The sequence below is a fragment of the Ursus maritimus genome, unplaced genomic scaffold (genome assembly GCF_017311325.1).
Source record: "Ursus maritimus isolate PB19 unplaced genomic scaffold, ASM1731132v1 scaffold_5, whole genome shotgun sequence".
Classification (NCBI taxonomy): Eukaryota; Metazoa; Chordata; class Mammalia; order Carnivora; family Ursidae; genus Ursus; species Ursus maritimus.
Window position 1 is genome coordinate 34,717,680 of NW_024426663.1, and position 19,887 is coordinate 34,737,566.

At 34.5% G+C, this 19,887-nt stretch overlaps 1 protein-coding gene across 1 annotated transcript in view; it reads right to left on the minus strand.

The window, feature by feature from the left end:
• Positions 1-241: 241 nt before the first annotated feature.
• BDP1 (B double prime 1, subunit of RNA polymerase III transcription initiation factor IIIB) overlaps positions 242-19,887 on the minus strand; it is an 81,644-nt gene continuing 61,998 nt past the window's right edge. The window contains exons 31-39 of the mRNA XM_008691317.2: positions 14,976-15,126; positions 14,560-14,737; positions 12,330-12,396; positions 11,801-11,987; positions 10,585-10,789; positions 8,230-8,269; positions 7,351-7,618; positions 6,631-6,877; positions 242-2,924 (exon numbers count right to left, since the gene is read on the minus strand). Coding sequence (XP_008689539.2) covers positions 2,793-2,924; positions 6,631-6,877; positions 7,351-7,618; positions 8,230-8,269; positions 10,585-10,789; positions 11,801-11,987; positions 12,330-12,396; positions 14,560-14,737; positions 14,976-15,126 — 1,475 coding nt within the window. The 3' untranslated portion in view covers positions 242-2,792. The remainder of the gene's footprint in view (positions 2,925-6,630; positions 6,878-7,350; positions 7,619-8,229; positions 8,270-10,584; positions 10,790-11,800; positions 11,988-12,329; positions 12,397-14,559; positions 14,738-14,975; positions 15,127-19,887) is intronic.

A 19,887-nucleotide genomic window follows, 5' to 3' on the forward strand; every position in this document is an offset into this window, starting at 1 on the left:
TAAATGAACAAGAAAGCAACTCTTCACGTGTCCTAAATGGGAGGGAGGGGGGAAGTGTATTCTTTATTCTTACAAGATCAAAAAAATATCTTTCACAGCATGTATATAAGACAAAAGATTAGTTCTTCCAGTTATATTTTTATACAAGGAAGGAAGTTTACGCTGTAGGTGAAAAACTGACAAGTTTTGGTTAAGCAATAATATCGTTAAGCCATTTAAAAAGAAAAAAACACAACAGAAATAGTATAAAATAACTTTTATTTACATAATTTATATCTATAGAACATAACTGCTTTCTTTAGAACAAGAAAATTCACAAATGACAGATATTGCTTTTTTGTCAAAAACTCCTTCAAGCAAGAGAGTATACATGGTCACTTCTATTTCGAATAACATGGTGGTAAACAGTGGATATTCATATTTTTAACTGTGCCTCAATCATTTACCAACAATTAGGCTTTTAAAACCATCACACTGACCACTTGCTAAGTCGTAAGTATTCAGGAGGAAAAGTCAAGAAAACAAACACCATTATTCATACCTCCTTGAAGATTTATAAAATAATTCTTCACAACATCATCTTTACATGAATATAAACAAAGGGTGTGACTAATTCTTTCCACCTTGTAAGGTAAATACAATGATTAAGTTTCTTATTTTTCCAGATTAGTTTTAAGGATATAATAGTAGGACAATTTAGCTTGGCGACTTGATTCTCTTACGCAGTGAATGCCCAAAGATAAAATTATTTCTTATATAGTAAGAAGTTACATCTTCCAAAAAATAAATTCATTATAGATGAACAAGAGACATGTTAACAAAGTTAAAAAATAAATATTACACAAGGGATAAAATAATAGTTTATTTGTGGCAACCTAATATCCAAACTCACATTAATTAAATGAAAGGAACTTTCAGAATATGAGACTTTAAAAAATTTATAAAAACAGGGCATTAAAATAGCAATGTGATTTACTATCATGATTTTTGTGACATATTAATCACATGAAATAAATTAATGCATACTTATTGAGAATTTCCACTCAGATTTATAGATCCTCCTTTATGACAAAAAAGTTAAATTGTAAATTTCACTATAAAGCAATGAATAAGAAATGCTCTAATTGCAATTTTAGGATTATTGTTACACTAGCTGAGCCATATCTTACTTTATGAATGAACCTGAAAATTGGCCACTATTTTTTTCAATATATAAACACAATTATCTAGACATTAAAATATCTTCCCCGTTGGAATACTGATCATTTTGTAATGCAATCAACACAGTTTTAATTGTGATGCACAACTTATAACTTCAATGACAAATATGTCATAGATAAAATGTCAGCACCTGAAGTAAGAAAATTACTGTCTAATGTAGGGGTCAAACTAGAAGCCCATTCCAGCCATGTCAATCCCGTAAGTCTCGTCTGTGGCTGTTTTCACACTGAAACAGCAGAACTGAACAGGTGCCACAGAGGTCACATGGCCTGCATATTCGAAAATATTTTGCAGAAAATGTTTCTGACTCCCGCTGTGAGGCTTTTCAAATAAAAGATTAAGTTTGTTTTAGAGAAGTTGGATTTGAACCACCAAAGATTTGCTTGGGTGGGTAATGGAATGACATCCGTAAATAACAAAATTTCAAAGTTAAAAGTAACCCTTAAATTAATACTGATGATAATCACTAAATGAAGTCTTATTATCTTATTTTCTGTTTTAACATCACAATTATGTTCTGTGCTTTAGGCCTAAGTGTTCCTTAAGCAAAATTTAATGGGGGAAAAAAAACTATCAAGAAATTAGTTTTTAAAAAAAGGAATGTGTGTGAGTGTTATGTGTGTGTGCGAAAGGGACTGAGTTTTGTATGTAAATCTCCCTCATAAATTAAGGGTTTTTTTCCCATACAAATCCTGAGATCATCCAAAAAATAAGAAAAACAAAAACTTCACAGTACAAATTCAATATACTAAACTATGAGAAAAAAATGTATTCAAAACATATATGCTATCCAAATACTTTTAGTGATATAACTTTAAATATCTTTAAAATTAAAGAGGGAAAAGGGACAAACATAAATTTGTCAATGTCTTCTTTACCCATAATCTGAGTGGTGAAAATAATTAAAACTGAATATTCTTTTAAATAAAAAATTTAAAAATAAATAAACTTCTTGATGTTTCATCTTTATAAATAAGTTTAAATACTACTTGTTCAATTAGGACTAATGTTACATCAACATGAATTAGAAAAATACTTATTTTCCAGTCAAATAGCTGATAATAGAAAAGTTTTTAACATTTACCATACTAAAGTGGAGTTTCACAATATGCTCTCATATACTTAGAGGCAACTGTAAAGGCCTTCAGCAAAACAAACAAAAAACAAAAAAACCCAGAAAAAAACCTTTACAAAAGAAGTTCGCTAAATGCTAAATACAATCCACCTCCAAATACGTCGGCACTGTGATTTATACAGAGACATTTATCCACAACATTCCAAAATGTCCATATGTGTTCAGCACAGGAAGAGTCAAAATGTAAACAAGAGAAGCTTTTTCTGTCTCAGAAGCAGTCTTAATTGCTTTGTATTTCTAAAATGCTGAATCAATCAGAATGAAAGGAACCTCAGCAATGTTTTCCACTGATTATAAAAGCTTCAAATCAAGCTCATTAAATATTCAAAATCAATCCAAACCAGTCAGTAATGCTTTTTTCTAAATACTGCTTAGTTGATATTTGACTCTGGAAATCCTAGATCTAAAAATAAAAATTTAAAAAAAAAAAAAAGACTTATTCTGTTTCATCTACCTCAATAAAGATATCACTAAAGAAATATTCAGAGACTGTGGTTGGCTCCTCTTCAGGTACCCGGTTTTGGCCACTTTTACATTCTTCTTTTGGTAAGGGACGATCACAAGAAACCTAAAAAGATTAAAAAATAAGTATGCAATATAACATTTATATATTGGCAGCGGTCATCTAAATTGATATCTCTTTGAAAAGCAATATAGTGATAAATATTAAGAGGCTTAAATATGTTCAGACTCTTTGACCCAATAATTTTACTTCTATGCTGTTATGATAGGGAAATAATTCTAAACATAGTAAGAATTTTATGAGTAAGATAACCTCTGAAGCATTAATTAAAATAATAAAACTGGACTCAACAAACACACAACAGTGGGCATGATCAGATTAATTACAGTGTACACATGATCCACTATTTTACCCTAATTTCCATGATAAATTTTAATACAGAAAGACATAACATTATCGAATCTAATATGAAACATTTTAATAATCTGCATAAGAACACAGACCCACAAAACAGAATAGTACCCCAAGGCAACTACAAATTAAAGCAATCCTATCAGAAGTTAGGATACTTAGAAATTTATAAAAAATTAAGACATTATGGTATTGTTATTGGAACAGACTTATATATCAATGAAAAAAAATAGAAATATCTGCAACACATATATACTGCAAATTTAGTATGAGAAAAGTTGGATTATTTAATAAATGATGTTGGACAACTGTATAGCCATCTCAGAAAAAAAGCAGTCAAACCAAAATAAATTCTAGATGAATCAAACGATTTAAGTGTAAAAACATTTTTTAAAAAAATCTACTCTAGGGGCGCCTGAGTGGCTCAGTCTGTTAACAGCATCTGCCTTGGGCTCAGGTCATGATTCCGGGGTCCTGGGATCAAGCCCCCCATCAGGCTCCCTGCTCGGTGGGAAGCCTGCTTCTCCCTCTCCCTCTGCTGCTCCCCCTGCTTGTGCTCGCTCTCTCCCTCTGTCAAATGATTGAATGAATGAATGAATGAATGAATGAATGAATGAATGAATATCTTTAAAAAAAAAAATCAGGGGCGCCTGGGTGGCACAGCGGTTGGGCGTCTGCCTTCGGCTCAGGGCGTGATCCCGGCGTTCTGGGATCAAGCCCCACATCAGGCTCCTCTGCTGTGAGCCTGCTTCTTCCTCTCCCACTCCCCCTGCTTGTGTTCCCTCTCTTGCTGGCTGTCTCTATCTCTGTCAAATAAATAAATAAAATCTTTAAAAAATAAATAAATAAATAAAAATCAAACATATGAACAGATGGGTCACAGAGAAAGAATAAATGATTCAAATACATGAAGAGGTGTTCAACCTCACTCATATGCTCACTAAATCTATGAAGAATGCCAAAAGTGAAAAAAATTGATTACTAACATGTTAGTGTGAAGAAAAAGGGCCTCTCCTACACTGCTGCTAAGAATACAAACTGATACATTCCCTATGGAAGACAATTAAGCAATATCTGTCCAAAGAATAATCATTCCTTTTGATCCAACAATTCTGTTTCTAGGAATTCAACCTATAGATAACTGTGTAAAATCACTCATTTATAAGTTAGCTATTACCATATTATTTGAAACAGCAAATCGTTAGGAATAACTGAAATGCCTACCAGTGTGAGACCATTACTGTTCTCTGGTATATCAAAACAGTGGGATAGGATATAGTCATCAAATATGAGGGCACTCTTGGGCAAATGAACTTATGTTCACACAAGAACTTGGATATGACTGTTCACAGCAGCTTTATTCATAACAGCCAAAAACTGAAAATAACCCATATGTCCTCCAATTGGTGAAAGGATAAACATGACTGGTAACATACTATGGAATATTATTCAACAATAAAAAGGAGCAAATACATAAAACCATCTGGATGACTCTCTAGGGAACTATGCTGAGTGGGAAAAAAGTGAATTCTAAATGTATGATTCCATTTACACAACTGTATACAATATTAATTCCATTGACATAACATTCTCAGAATGACAAATTTAATGGTGTAGAACAGGTTGCCAGAAGTTAAGGAGAGCGTGGGGGTGCAATGTAAGTGACTGTGTCTATACAAGGCAACATACAGGATCGCTGTGTTGACAAAATTCTTCCGTATCTTGACTGTGGCAATGTTAATATTCTGGTTGTGATATTGTACCACAGTTTTGCAAAATGTTAACATTGGGGAAAACTGGATGGAGGGTACATGGGCTCTCTCTCTATTGTTTTTTACAACTGCATGTAAATCTACAATTATTCCATAATAAAAAGTTTAATTTAAATTTAATTTAAAAAAAAAGAGAGGGACACCTGGGTGTCTTAGATGGTGGAGCATCAGACTTTGATTCTGGCTCAGGTCGTGGTCTCAGGGTGGTGAGATCTGGCCAGAACCAGGCTCCGTGCTTAGCGGAGTCTGCTTAGGATTCTCTCTCTCTCTCTCTCCCCTTCTCCCTGTGCTCCTCCCCCTGCTCACACTCACGCTCTTTCTCTCTCTCTCAAATAAATTAATCTTTATTTAATTAAAAAAATTTTTTAAGGATTTTATTTCTTTATCTGAGAGAGAGAGAGAGCAAGAGAGAGCACAAGCAGGAGGGCAGGGAGAAGAAGCAGACAATCAACTGAGCCACCCAGGCGCACTTAAACTGAGTTAGTTTTAAAACTGCTTCCTGCACGTTTTATACCTATGGAGAAAAACTTCCTAATCATAAAAGCAATTTAAGAAATTATAAAGAAAAAATTGATTTGAATAAACATTTAAAGCTTATGTGTATATTAAAAACCCTACAAAATTTTAAAAAGTAAATGAATTTGAAAAAATTACTTGCAGTAAAGAGCTTAAAGGTATGTGGCTTTCTTACATAAAGATCTCACATAAGTTGATAAGAAAACCACCTAGATCCCAAAAGCTATAAGTCGGCAAAAGATAGGAACGAAAAAGAAAAAAGAGAGAAAAAAGTCTAGTAAATGTAATGGGGAAAAAAACCAAGTCACTAGTAATTAAAGAAATGAAATTAAACAGATGAAATTACATTTCTACCCTCATTATATTAAATTAGAAAAAAATTTATTTTGAAGAGTTAATATCTAAAGCTGGAAAGAACGTGACTTAACTGGCATAGTACATTGCTGGTAATTTTAACAACCGTTCTCCACAGTAATTTGGTAATAATACAGAGTCATAAAATACTGGTCCCAGAAAATAATTCTAGGAAATATAAAGTATTTTAAAAAATTTTAGACAGTCTTTACAAAAGTACTCCTTTTGGACTCATGCTATCCAATAGGTCACCAGGCCTTTTCTGTGTTGAAATCCTAAGTAACCAACCCCAGTACTCTTCCCAAGTTTTTGATACAAGTGCATATATTTTTCCATCCCAGGACTTGCCATATGAACATCTTTAGCATGTAGAGAAATGAAACATGCAAACAAATTCTAATTTTACCATTCCTTGAATTCCTGTGGGTGACAGGAGACTTGCCCGAAAGCAAATAAAACACCAGCACTGCTTTGTTTTGCTTCCACAGGTCAGAAAGTTCTTTGCATTAAAGGAATGGCAATTAAGTGTCCATGTATGCCTAGCTTAAACGGCTCTGTACTAAAGGAGTTGTAACTTCCTAATTCAACACCTTATCTTCTTCTCTTACAGTGAGGTATGAGGGGGAGAAAACAGACAAGAGATGTTCTGAAAAAATTTCTAACATCCAAATGAAAATACCAACGCCATATTCTTCCTAGTTGAGCCTGATTTCTAACCCTTTCTATACATACAATAAAATATAACAGTTATCACGTACCTGAGTTGCTGAACTGCCAATACTCTCAGATTGAGTATCAACAACACTTGGAGATGGAAGCTGATCAGAGGACTCCTGGATTTTTTTCTGGCTTTCATTGAGTGGATTTGATCTTTTCAAATTCTTTCTTGGTATAGGTATAACAGGTTTCAGACGTTTCTTATTATAAACCTGAGTAGGTTCATCAGACTCCAAACTACTCTTCGAACATATTAAAGACAAAAATCCCAGAGGTCTTCTGCCAGGTCTAGAAATGCAAATGTAAGGATATTCAAGAACATGCAGGAAGATACATTCTTAATATCAACTTCTTTCCATGAATGCTAAAATGCACGTGTGATACCACATTAGTTCTATCAGCGTATCTACTAAGTATCATTATTATTTTGATTATTATACCAGTAGCTGGTATACCATCATACCAGCAGATGCCAATGCAGATTTTCTGCCTAAAAAGTTAGTTTCAGCACTTAAAGTTAAGCTCTTGTTATATGGAATGTTGTATTTATCTGAAGAGTCCTACAAAAATATTGACTACTGAATTTCCTTTGACAAAACTCCTTCCCTTTACATTACTGATAGAGGGCCGTTTATAAAACATCATCCTTAGTAGTGAACTTAGTCTTTACGTATATGTTATATCCGTTGTGTGTAGGTTACATTTACCCTTTGAGAAAGAGAAATGGAGAGAAACATTTGTTAAAGATCCTCTCATGGTACCTGGATAACGGGGTTTTTGAAGATGAAGCGATGCTATCCATTTGTTCAGACTTCGAAGCAGCACAAGTTCTTTCCTCCTTATCAGACACAATCTTCTCATCCTGAGGTAACTGAGATGTACTTTTTTCTACATGTGTATCTGTTATTTTATCAACAGATCCAGACCCTATACTCTCAGAAGTTGGTTCAAGTTGCTCTTTCTGAGGTTCTGGAGTTGTATGTGTGCTTCCTGAGGTAGGGAGGGTATCTTGTTCCTTGTAAGACTCCCCTTCAAAAAACGAGGACAAATGGTAAGCACGGAGAACACATATTGAAATTTATATACCCAGATGAACTGCAATGTTTGAAGAAAAGAAATCATGACATTCTATCATAAACCTACTCTAATAAAAGCTAAATTATAAATTAATATTTAAATCATCTGGACTATTAAGAACATTGTAGCTGATAAAAAATGATGGTCAGAGTTTCTTCATTCAGATACAAAATAGTCCTATCAATATATTTTGACCTAGAAAATCTTTCCCCATAAATATATCTTCAACTAGCAAAATAAGAGTTATCACTTTCTAATCTCTGGGTAAACCTAAGGAACTATAAAAACTCTTTTATGCTCAGCTTTCTAATTCCTAAAATATAATTGTTAAGCTTTTACAGGAAATCCTGTAACCACATGGTTTTTCTGTTAATTACAGGATTAAAGTAGCTTCGTATGGCTATGAAAGTGCCAAATCCAAGATCTCAGCTAAGGAGAAAAACTTCCAATAAAAAAAAGCAAGATTCTTATAGAAAGTGAGCAAGACTCTTCTTTAATCCCAAATTTGAAAAGATGCATCAAAAATAGCAAAATGTAATCACCTTAAAATTTATTTCACTCACCTGTTTCCTCAGAAACATTTATCATTTCCTTTGAACACACCTGTTTTAAGAAAATTTACAAAAAAAAAAAATTAAAAATCCATTTATCAAGTAAATCTTCCTTCCTTCCTTCCTTTCCTTCCTTCCTTTCTTTTCCTTTTTTTTTTAAATAAAGAAAGCATGTATCTCCCAGAAAGCTCTAGGGTAAAAGATGTCTTACGGAAATTCGATCAACATTTATGAAAAAGACATTGCTACTGTTACTGAAACTGTTCCAGAGTACAGCAAAAGAGGAAAAGTTTTCAAATGCTTTTTATGAATCAATATTAATTCCAATTCCAATTAATATTAATTCTAGGGGCGCCTGGGTGGCACAGCAGTTAAGCGTCTGCCTTCGGCTCAGGGCGTGATCCTGGCATTATGGGATCGAGCCCCACATCAGGCTCCTCTGCTGGGAGCCTGCTTCTTCCTCTCCCACTCCCCCTGCTTGTGTTCCCTCTCTCGCTGGCTGTCTCTATCTCTGTCGAATAAATAAATTTAAAACATCTTTAAAAAAAAATATTAATTCTAATTATAACCAGTACAAAAATATCAATATAATAGTACAACCATAAATCAGCAACACAGCAAAAGACTAACACACCATAATCAAGCAGACTTTGTTTCAGGAATGCAAAGATGATTCAATATGTGAAATCTAATATAATTCAACAGAACTGAGGAGAAAAATAATATCATCATCTCTCTGTGGGGAAAGTATCCAATAATATTCATGCTTTAAAAAAAGACATTCTCTTAACACCATAAACTATAATTACTGCAATTCAAAACCAGCATCCCACGTCATAAACACTGGAAATATTTGCATTTAAATCAGGAATAAGAAAAATATCTACTATCAGGACTGTTTTCTGATATTTTTTGAATTTTATTAGCCTATATAGAAAAGAGAAAGAAATTAAAGGTATACAAAGCATACGAGAAGAATTAAAATTTTATTTGCAGATGATATGACTGTTTACTTAGAAAACCCAACAGAATCAAGTGGAAAATTACTGTATATAATAAGGGGAATTCAGTAAGCTCTCTATCTAGAATTCAATGAAAACGGCAACAAAAAAGATAAAATTCTTAGGGGATAACCTAATAAGAAATGGACCAGAATTTAAATGAAGAAGAGCTGAAAATACCACTGAGACATAAAAGAATAATTAAACAAATGGAAAGACATACTATGTTTTTGGATTAAAAAGAAATCCAACATCACAATTCTGACATCAACTTTCCCTATGTTAACTGGTCAAGTTAATATGATCCTAATTTATGTATCAATAGTTTTGGGTTTTTTTGAAGTTCTGAATAAGCAAATTCTAAAATTAACATAAACTTTAGGACATATACCCAACTAGGAAACACTTGGAAAAAAAAATAAGAAAATTATGTGCAGGGGAGAGAGAAACTTTCCATTTAAGATAGCAAAGCATTTAAAAACTACAGTAATTTAAAACAGTGGGACACTGGCCCCAGAACAAATAGGTGAATCTCAAAGTAGAAGAAAATTCAGGAATATACCCAAATACATATGGGACTTAATGCCCAATTTTAAATTTTAAATCAGTGAAGAAAAAATGAATTATTCAACAAATGGTGCTGGGACAACTAGGTAGGCACCTGGAGAACATGAAGTTGGTTCCACTCTTTCTAACACCAAAATAAATTGTAAACAAATCATTAATGTTAACTCGAATTTATACTAAATCTCAGGGTGGACTTTCAATGCATAACACAGTCCCCAGAAGCCATACATAAAAAGACTAATCAATGGGATTACATAAAAATAAAAAATGTTTGCAAGTCTATGTGAATGCAGTATGTGTGCATTCTAGAAACTGAAAGATGGCCAATACGGTTAGAGAATAAGGCACAAGGTGAGATCAGAAACAGAAATCGGCCAAATAGAGAGCCTTCAAAGTTCTGGTTTTCTCCCTAAGAGCACTGGATAGCTTTTAAGCATTATGACAATAGTGATGATGATATACTGCTATTACTATTCCACACGACAGGAGACTCATTCACAGAGATGACATATCTTGACGCAGGTCCCACAGCTGTTAAAGGGTACAGCCAGGACCCAGACCTACAGGATGCCTTTGGCCTTGTTTTAAGCCATTACACAGAACTGGGAATGGGTTTCCTGATTAATGTCCACCAATTTTCACCAGAACTGGTTGAAAATGAGAATCCAAAACCGGTTTCAGCTGGATTATTTATGGTGAAAAGTGTTAGAACTATCTTTATGTAAAGAGTCTAAAGGAAGAAACAGAAATGGATCTGCTGTAATATGGCCATCTTAGTTGCTTGATGATTCTATCTTACCTCAGACGTATAATTTTGACAATCATCTCTTGAAGTGAGCAAACTTTTTTTGGCAGGAGGAACATGGTCACTTTCATCAAGGGTACAGTAAATTCTCTTCCTAGATGTAAGATCCAAATTAGCAGGAGGCTCTTCAGAACCACCTTTTCCAGAATCAGATAAACACATGGTGTCCTGACCAACTGAAGTTACTGGAAAACTCATACTGTATAGAAAATGCATACATATGAAATTAGCAAATTAGAAGCTACTTAGTGAGGTAAAAGGCTGAGCTATTCCAATGAAAACTGCCAAAAAACTTCCAAGTAACTAATATATACATGGCCAAGGTCACAAAAATGTTAGTTTGGAGATCCATTCATACTTAAAAACTTACAACTTAAGTTCCATATTACTGAATTAAATCCAAGGTATAAAAATAGTGTTTTCCTTGTCTATAAAGTTAAAATTTTAATCTAAAATGCCTCTTACTAATACAAAAGGCTTCAACATCTAATGCTACTTGACAATTAAGCATCTTAACAGTGACTGTTGATACAGTTCTTTATCGACAATTCTATAGTAAAGAATTTAAAAAGCAGTCTTAAAAATATACAGAAATAGAGTGCCTGGGTGACTCAGTCGGTTAAACGTCTGACTCCTGATCTCAGCTCAGGTCTTGATCTCAGGGTTGTGAGTTCAAGCCCAATGTTGGGCTCCATGCTAGGCATGGAAACCTACTTTAAAAAAAAATACACACACACACACACACAGAAATGTTCTCTCTCTTGCAACTTCTGTGAATGTATATTTATTTCAGAATTTAAAATAACATAAGCTGACAAAGTAACCACACACCTTTGATAGATGACAATTTATAATCCAAATTGCTGAATTTTTTTAGTTTTCAAAATACTTAAAATACCAAACAAGTTTCTTACAAGATTATTATATTATACATTTAAATGGCAGCTTTGTCAGGTATAAAATCAACAATTTCTTCTCTAATTTATCACATAACTATAAAATAAGATCTTCGGGATAATTACAAATAATGCCGGTGAGCGGCTTGTTCGGTCAATACTAGTCAATTCATAAAGCACTTTTTTCCTAGCAAAAATAGTTTAGCTCCCAGGTGATGTACCGAAGTGTTGAATAACTACTGTACACCGGAAACTAATATTGCACTGTACGTTAACTGGAATTTAAATAAAAAATAGTTTAGCTCATTCATTACCTCATGTCACTCCTTTCTTCTGTATTCACGGATTTGATCAATATGGGTGCTGGCAGTAAAGGGTTTGGCATTAACTGTGCAGTGGCATCACCAAATTCTTCCACAGCATCGGTTGGGATTTCCACCAGAGTTAAAATGAACGCTTGTTCATCCTCACCATCTTGAGGTACATTAGCAACTAGATTCACTATCAAAGTTTAAAAGTTAATAATGAAAAGCTGAACTACGAAAATCATTTATTACATCTCTGAAGTCTCACTACGACTTATCCCCATGAATAAAAAGCAAATTATATGCACAAAAATAAAAAGTAATCTCATAAAGGATAAAGACGGTTCACTATAGAGAGGATTTATAATTCTGAAAAACAAAACTTATACACAAAATACTTCCAAGTTTTTTTGTTTGTTTGTTTTTAATATAAGACGGTCATAGACTAAAAAACCGTTTTGTTTTTCCACAGGCAGTTGGGGGAGTAAAAGCTGTACTATTAGGTTCTGTGATACTTTATAGAAGCAGATCATCATACCTGTTAAGTCTTGATTAACAGGTCCAACATTCTCTTGTTGGACTTCCGGCATACTAGTTGGTATACCCTAAAAAAAATTTTTTAATTAAAATGCAAGAATGAGGTTGACCAAATTTTAGTTTTAAAAAGTTTTCCAGACAACTGAATATAGTAAGAGTTATTGTTTCAAAACTCAACAATTTTTTAACCACAAAATTTTTCAAATGTTTTCAGACTTTTAGTTGTACCAATAACTTTTGATTTATTTAAATAAACATATATACACAAAGGAATTCAGGCTAAATTGTTAAATATGTGTATTTTATGAAATTATTTCTGAAGTAACAGGAAAGGGAGATACAAGCCCCTCAACCTTCCCTCTATCCCCATTACAGCAGCTCTTGTACTATTAGTAGGTGACATCTGAATGGAAGAAAACTGCCTGTCTCTTTGCCTCCACCATGGCTTCTTCCAATCTGTTTTCCACAAAATTGCCAACACTGTATTCTCTAAAATGCAATTCTTATTGTAATTCTCTTCTTCAAATTTTCATTTTGTAACCAACAGGGTCAGTAATTGATTCAGGCAAACATCACCAACAGATACTAAAACTACTGGGGAGAAGGTTGCTGGGTCTGCAATCACTTACTAACACAATGTACAAAAGATGTTGTTATATAGAAAAATCTGGCAGGCACCATCTAGCCAAGTAACTAGTCAACATCACCAATAATGAAACAAACTGACATTACATGCCTACTGAGATGATACAAAAGGAAGAACACAACACGCAGGTAGTAATTGTGCCAAACACTGTTCAATCTGAATCTAATAATGGGGAACAACAAAAGTCCAGATTGTGAATTATCCCTGCAATGTAAAGTTCACAAAAGAGGGAAAAGGGCAGGAGGACTACTCTAGATGAAAAGAGAATAAAGAGAATGACAACTAAATGCGATATGAGAGGCTTGATTGAAACTATGTATTACATATTATTTTTAAATCAATATTAGATAGTATGGTAATAGTGACTGTGACAACAGTATCATCATATCTCTATTAGAAACATCCTTGTTGGTATCAAATACAAGCTAGAGTATCTATGGGTGAAAGCTCATGTCTGTAAACTTTCAAATGGTTCAGTTTCTTAAAAGTATCTACCTACAGAGATGGAGAGCATGACAGAATAAGCAAAGGAAGCAAAATGTTAATAATTAATGAATCTAAGTAAAGGATATATGAGAATTCTACCTAAGATCTTTGCACTTTTCAATGAGTTTTAAATTATTTCAAAATAAAAAGTAAGAATAAGGTTGGAGATTAGGGAAAATCCTACAAATTTGGATATAGTCCAAACTCTAGCAAGTCATAAAAACTCCTTTTATGATCTGCTCCCAGGCTGCCTAGCTCACTAATCTTTAACTGCTTCTTCATTTATATCCTACTCATGACTACTTAGTCCCTGAATGTGAAATGCTGCTTCACACTTCTTTACACATGTTCCTCTCCCTTTAACTGGCTAATTCATACTTGTTCTTCCAGATAAAGGGCTTTTTCAGTCCTGGATACACATCAGAATAACCTGAGGAATTTTAACAACAACAACAAAAAGCAAATGTCTACACCCTATTTCCAGAGATTGGTTTTACTGGATTGGGTTGAGGACCACTCCTTTAGAGTCTTATGCAATTTGCCTTCATAGCACCTATCAGAGTTCAACCATTCATTTACTCAACTGCTTCCTACAACTCTGTCTCCCCAGTACCTTACACAGTATGGAACATGTAGTAATAACATCTCAAAAAAATACCTGCAATGTGAAAGTATTTCTCAGATTCAGTGGCCAGCAAGCAAGAGGTAAATACCCTGTACGAAACCCTTCCTTTTTCAAAACTTTCACAGCAAAGCTACATACTGGCTGTTTTATCTATGCTCCAAAGACTAAAAACACATTCAATAAAAAATTCTATCATAACACATTCTTGCAAAGGCAAAACTACAGGGAAAGAAAACAGATCAGGGATTGCCAAGTAGTCGGGATGGTAAGGGCGGTGACTAAAAAAGGGCCCTGGGGAATTTGGGGGAGGATGAAACTGTTTATGTGTTGCTTACATGATTATATATGTTTGTCACAACTTGTAGAAGTACACACTGAAAAAGGTGAAGTTTTATTGTATGTAAATTAATGGGGATTTTTTTTTAATGGGGATTAAACACCCAGCTACTCCATGTTATAGTTTATATTTTTTACCTCTGACACATGAAGTGTAAGCACGCCGTCTCCATTAGAGTCTTCTGTCTGGGGCTCTTTGATAGAACTCTCAGTGAGAACCGTATCTGAACCAAGTGTATGGGGCCTTGTCTCAAAGGAAACAACTGGAGCAACTGACAATATCTGAACCTTTTGAGATTCTCCTTCTTGATCATTTCTGAAAAAGAAATTAGTATATATTCGAGTTTCAGAGTATAAAGTTCTATACTAAAACCAAGTGGACAACCACAGAGTAACGTTTAGAGCGAAGTAAGTCAAAGATTTAGTGGTGCTCAAATTTTTAAAATATATTTAATGCTACAGAACTCTCTTTTTCCAATCAAATTCTTACAGCTATAGCTAATAACTATAGTTGAAACAGAATATAAACCGAATCCCAGAATCTCTTCTTTTACCTTTCAGTTGGATTTGCTTCTTGAGAAACAGCAGTCTCTTCAGTACCATGTTCACAAGCCAATTTGCTCTGCTCCTTATTCTCTGCTGTTGTAAGTGATCCAAGGTTTTCATCTTGTAATTCTGTCACTTCAGAAGCGTTTTTCTCAGTTTCTTAAACAAAAAACACACTTAAGATACAGTCCAAAAGAGTATAGCTAAAGCCTCCATATTAGAAATATGTTCTCTCTTCAAAGACAGATCACTATATAGTGGCTCTTCCAAATTTCCCTTAATCCAAATATCAAGCTTATGCACATGGCAGAAGAGTAATCCTGGCCAATGAGATTTTTTGATGCAGATGATGAATGAATCCTACACTGCACATATTTCATTCGCGGCTGCCAGAGCAATTTCGTGTCCACTCTATGGCAACAGCAATGTAATTACAAACCCATGTACAAAAGAAGTTTAGAAGTGGGTACACCCGATGTCTAACTAGTTCCACCCTGGGCAAAGTGTTGGCAAGGGAGCTTGTCTAAAAAAGAATGTCACAAAGAAGAAGAAAATGACTTCTACATAAAAGAGTTACCTTCAAATCACTATCAAAATACCAAAAGCATTTATCACAAAACTAGACTAAATAATATTAAAATTTGTATGGAACCACAAAACATGCTAAGAGTAAAGTAATCTTGAGAAAGAAAAACAAAGGTAAGAGGTATCACAATTCCAGATTTCAAGATCTACTACAAAGCTATAGTAATCAAAACAGTACTGCACTGGCACAAAAATAGATCAATGGAAGAAAATAGACAGTCCAGAAATAAATCCACACATATATGGTCAATTAACCTAGGACGAAGGAGGCAAGAATATACAATGCGTAAAAGACAATCTCTTCAATAAATGGTGCTTGGAAAACTGGACAGCCACATGCCAAAGAATGAAACTGGACCACTTTTACTCCATATACAAAAAATAAACTCAAAATGGATTAGAGATTTAAATGTGAGACCAAACCATAAAAATCCTAGAAAAAACCACAGGCAATAATTTCTCTGTCATCAGCTATAGCAACATATTTCTTGATATGTCTCCAGGGACAAGGGCAACATAAGCAAAAATAAACTATTGGAACTACATCAAAATAAAAAGCTTTACACAGCGAAGGAAACCATCCACAAAATGAAAAGGTAACGTACTAATTAGGAGAAAATATTTGGAAATGATACATCTGATAGAGTTCGTATCCAAAATATATAAGGAACTTATACAACTCAACACCAAAAAAACAAATCAATCTGATTAAAAAATGGGCACATATGGGGTGCCTGGGTGGCTCAGTTAGTTAAATGTCTGACTCTTGATCTCACGGTCATGAGTTCCAGCCCTGCACTGGGCTCCATGCTATGCATGGAGCCCATTTAAAAAACAAACAAACAAACAAAAAAACACAAGAAAAGGGGCACAGGACCTGCATAGACATTCTTCCAAAGAAGATCTACAGATGGACAACAGACATATGAAAAGATGCTCAACATAACTAATCATCAGGGAAATGCATATCAAAACCACATGATATCACAACCAGAATGGCTAAATAAAAAGAAAAAAACAAACCAAGAAATACCAAGTGTTAAATGAGGATGTGGAGAAAAAGGAACCCTTATGCACTAATGGTGGAAATGTAAATTGGCACAGCCACTGTGGAAAATAGTAGCGATTTTTTTCTAAACATTAAAAATAAAAATACCATATGATTCAATAAATTCCACTACTAGGTATTTACACAAAGAAAAAAAAAAACACTAATTCAAAAGATATGTGTACTACCCTGATATTTACTGCAGCATTATTTACAATAGTCAAGACATGGAAGCCACCTAAGTGTCCATAAGTACATGAATGGATAAGGAAGATGTGATATATACACACAATGGAATATTACAAAGTCATTAAAAGGCTGAGATTGGGCTGTTTGTGACAACATAGATGGATCTAGAAGATATTATGTTAAGTGAAGTAAGTCAAAATGAGAGAGACAAATACCATATGATTTCACTCATACATGGAATCTTAAGAAAGCAAATGAATAAACAAACGAAGAGCACAATCAGACCTATAAATACAGAGAACAAACTGATGGTTTCCAGAGGGGTGGGAGTAGGAGGAGAGACAAAGAGGGAGGAGAGTGGAGATACAGGCTTTCAGTTATGGAATAAATAAGTCATGGGAATAAAAGGCACAGCATAAGGAATATAGTCAATGGTATTATAATAGCATTACATAGTGAGAAATGTTAGCTCTATTTGTGGTGAGCATAGCACAACGTACAAACTTGTTGAATCACTATGCTGTACATCTGAAACTAATCTAACACTGTGTGTCAACCGCACTCAAATAAAAAATATTTTTTAACAAAAATAAAAAATGTAACTTCAGTCTGCACACTGAAATACCTTCTGGCTATTTCTGAACACAGAGTAAGTAATGAATTAACTAACTGAATCATAAGGATTTCTGGTTGAAAGGAAATCCCAGAAATCAGGAACCCCAAAACAGGGCAAAGATGATGCTAACTATCCATATCTTCTACCTGTAGGGCTTAAGACAATCTAGACAGCCTACTCCATCCACTGTTTTTCCTGCTCTTACTAGCACATTGAAGGGGTTGGGCCCTCAGCAGGGAGGGGAGGTAGAAAAGGAAGTAGGAGTAGGATTCAACACGTACATCACAATCTAGTGAAGCCATTAAAAAAACGAAAGAGAGCACTATGTAATCATATAGAAAGATTTCTGTCAATATATTAATCTTTAAAAACAGAATGCTACTATATAAAGAACTCAATAATAAAAGAACAAGTATCCCAATTTAAAAATGAGCACAGATCAGGGCATGTAGGTGGCTCAGTCGGTTATGCATCTGACTCTTGATCTCAGCTTAGGCTTGATCTCCGGTCGTAAGTTCAAGCCCCGTATTGGACTCCACGGAACGTGGAGCCCACTTAAAAAAAAAAAATTGTTTTTAAAAATGAGCACAGACGTGAACACATGTCTCTAAAGAAAATATATAAATAAGCACATGAAAAGATACTCAATACCACTGGTTATGGAAGAAATACAAATCAAAACCAGGAGATACTACTTCAAGCTCGTTGGACTATCTAATAACAAGTGTCTGAGAGGATACACAGAAACTAAAACCCTCAGAGAATGCTGTGGAAAAGACACAGTGTTGGGGCACCTGGCTGGCTCAGTCGGTACAGCATGTGATTCTTGATCTCAGGTTGTAAATTCAAGCCCCACACTGGGTACAGAGATTACTTTAAAATAAAACAAACAAACAAAAAATCTTAAAGAAAAAAAAGAAAAAGAAAACAAACAAACAAAAAATACAAAATGTTGCTACCACCTTCTTAAAACAGTTTGGCAGTTCCTCAAAAGGTTAAAGACAGAATTACCATATGTTCCAGCAATTCCACTTCTAGGTGTAAATCCAAGTCAAATGAAAACTTATGTCCACACAAAAACTTACACATGAATGTTCTTAGCAGCATTACTTAACAACCAAAAAACAGACAACAACCTCAATGCCCTGAATGGATAAACAAAATGTAGTATAATGGAATATTTGGCAAGAAAAAGAAATTATTTGACACATGCTACAACGCAGATGAGCCTTGAAAACATGCTAAGTAAAAGAAACCAGACACAAAAGGCCACATATTAAATGATTCCATCTATATGAAATGTCCCAAACAGGCAAAGCTACAGAGACAGAAAGTAGATTAGTGGTTGCCTAGGGCTGGGAAGGGTTGAAGGATATAGAGAGTGGGTACTAATGGTGAAGGTTACACAACTTGGGGAGTATACTAAACACCACTGAAGAATACACTTCAAATGAGTTAACTGTAGGGTATAGAATTATTTCAGTAAAACTGTTATTTTTAAAAGTACTGAACAAGGGGCGCCTGCATAATGCAGTAGGTTAAGCATCAACTCTTGGTTTCAGCTCAGGTCATGATCTCAGGGTCATGGAATCGAGCCCCAACTGGGGCTCCAGTCTCAGCCCAGAGTCTGCTTGGGACTCCCTCTGCCTCTCCACCGGGTGCTCTCTCTCTCTCAAATAATCTTAAAAAACAAGTAAATAAATAAATAAAAGTGCTTAACAGTATATATAATAAAGTATGCTTATATTTTTGTTCTTTCTGAAAGGAATAACATGTATTTATATACACATATGTGTGTGTGTGTGTGTGTGTGTATCAATGTATCTACATACACACACAGCCCCACATTTAGATGCTTATGTGTATAAAACACTTCTGGAAATCCACAATAAAAACTTAATGACAGTTTACCACTAGACATGAGATTAGGGGACTGGGAACAAAAGAAGTTCATTAAATTTTATACCTTGTGGACAAGGTCTTATTTTTTGCCACATGCATGTATATGTTTCTAAAAAATGTTTGCTTGAATATTCATGTACACACAAACACACATAAAAAGTACATATGAAGAAAATGCTAAGTAAATACAGTTAACCCTTCAACAACATGGGGGTTAAGGGCACAAAACCTCCCATGTAGTAGAAATTCTGCATATCTGATTCCCAAAAAACCTAACTACTAATAGTCTACTCTTGACCAGATGCCTTAGTGGTGACATAAACAGTTGATTAACATATATTATATGTATTAAATACTGTATTCTTACAATAAAGTAAGCTAGAACAAATAAAATGTTATTAAGAAAAATCATAAGGAGGGACACCTGAGTGACTCAGTCGGTTAAAGCATCTGCCTTTGGCTGGGGTCATGATCCTAGGGTCCTGGGATGCAGCCCCACATGGGGCTCCCTGCTTGGTGGACAGTCTGCTTCTCCCTCTCCCTCTTCCTCTGTACTCTCCCTCTCTCTCAAATAAATAAA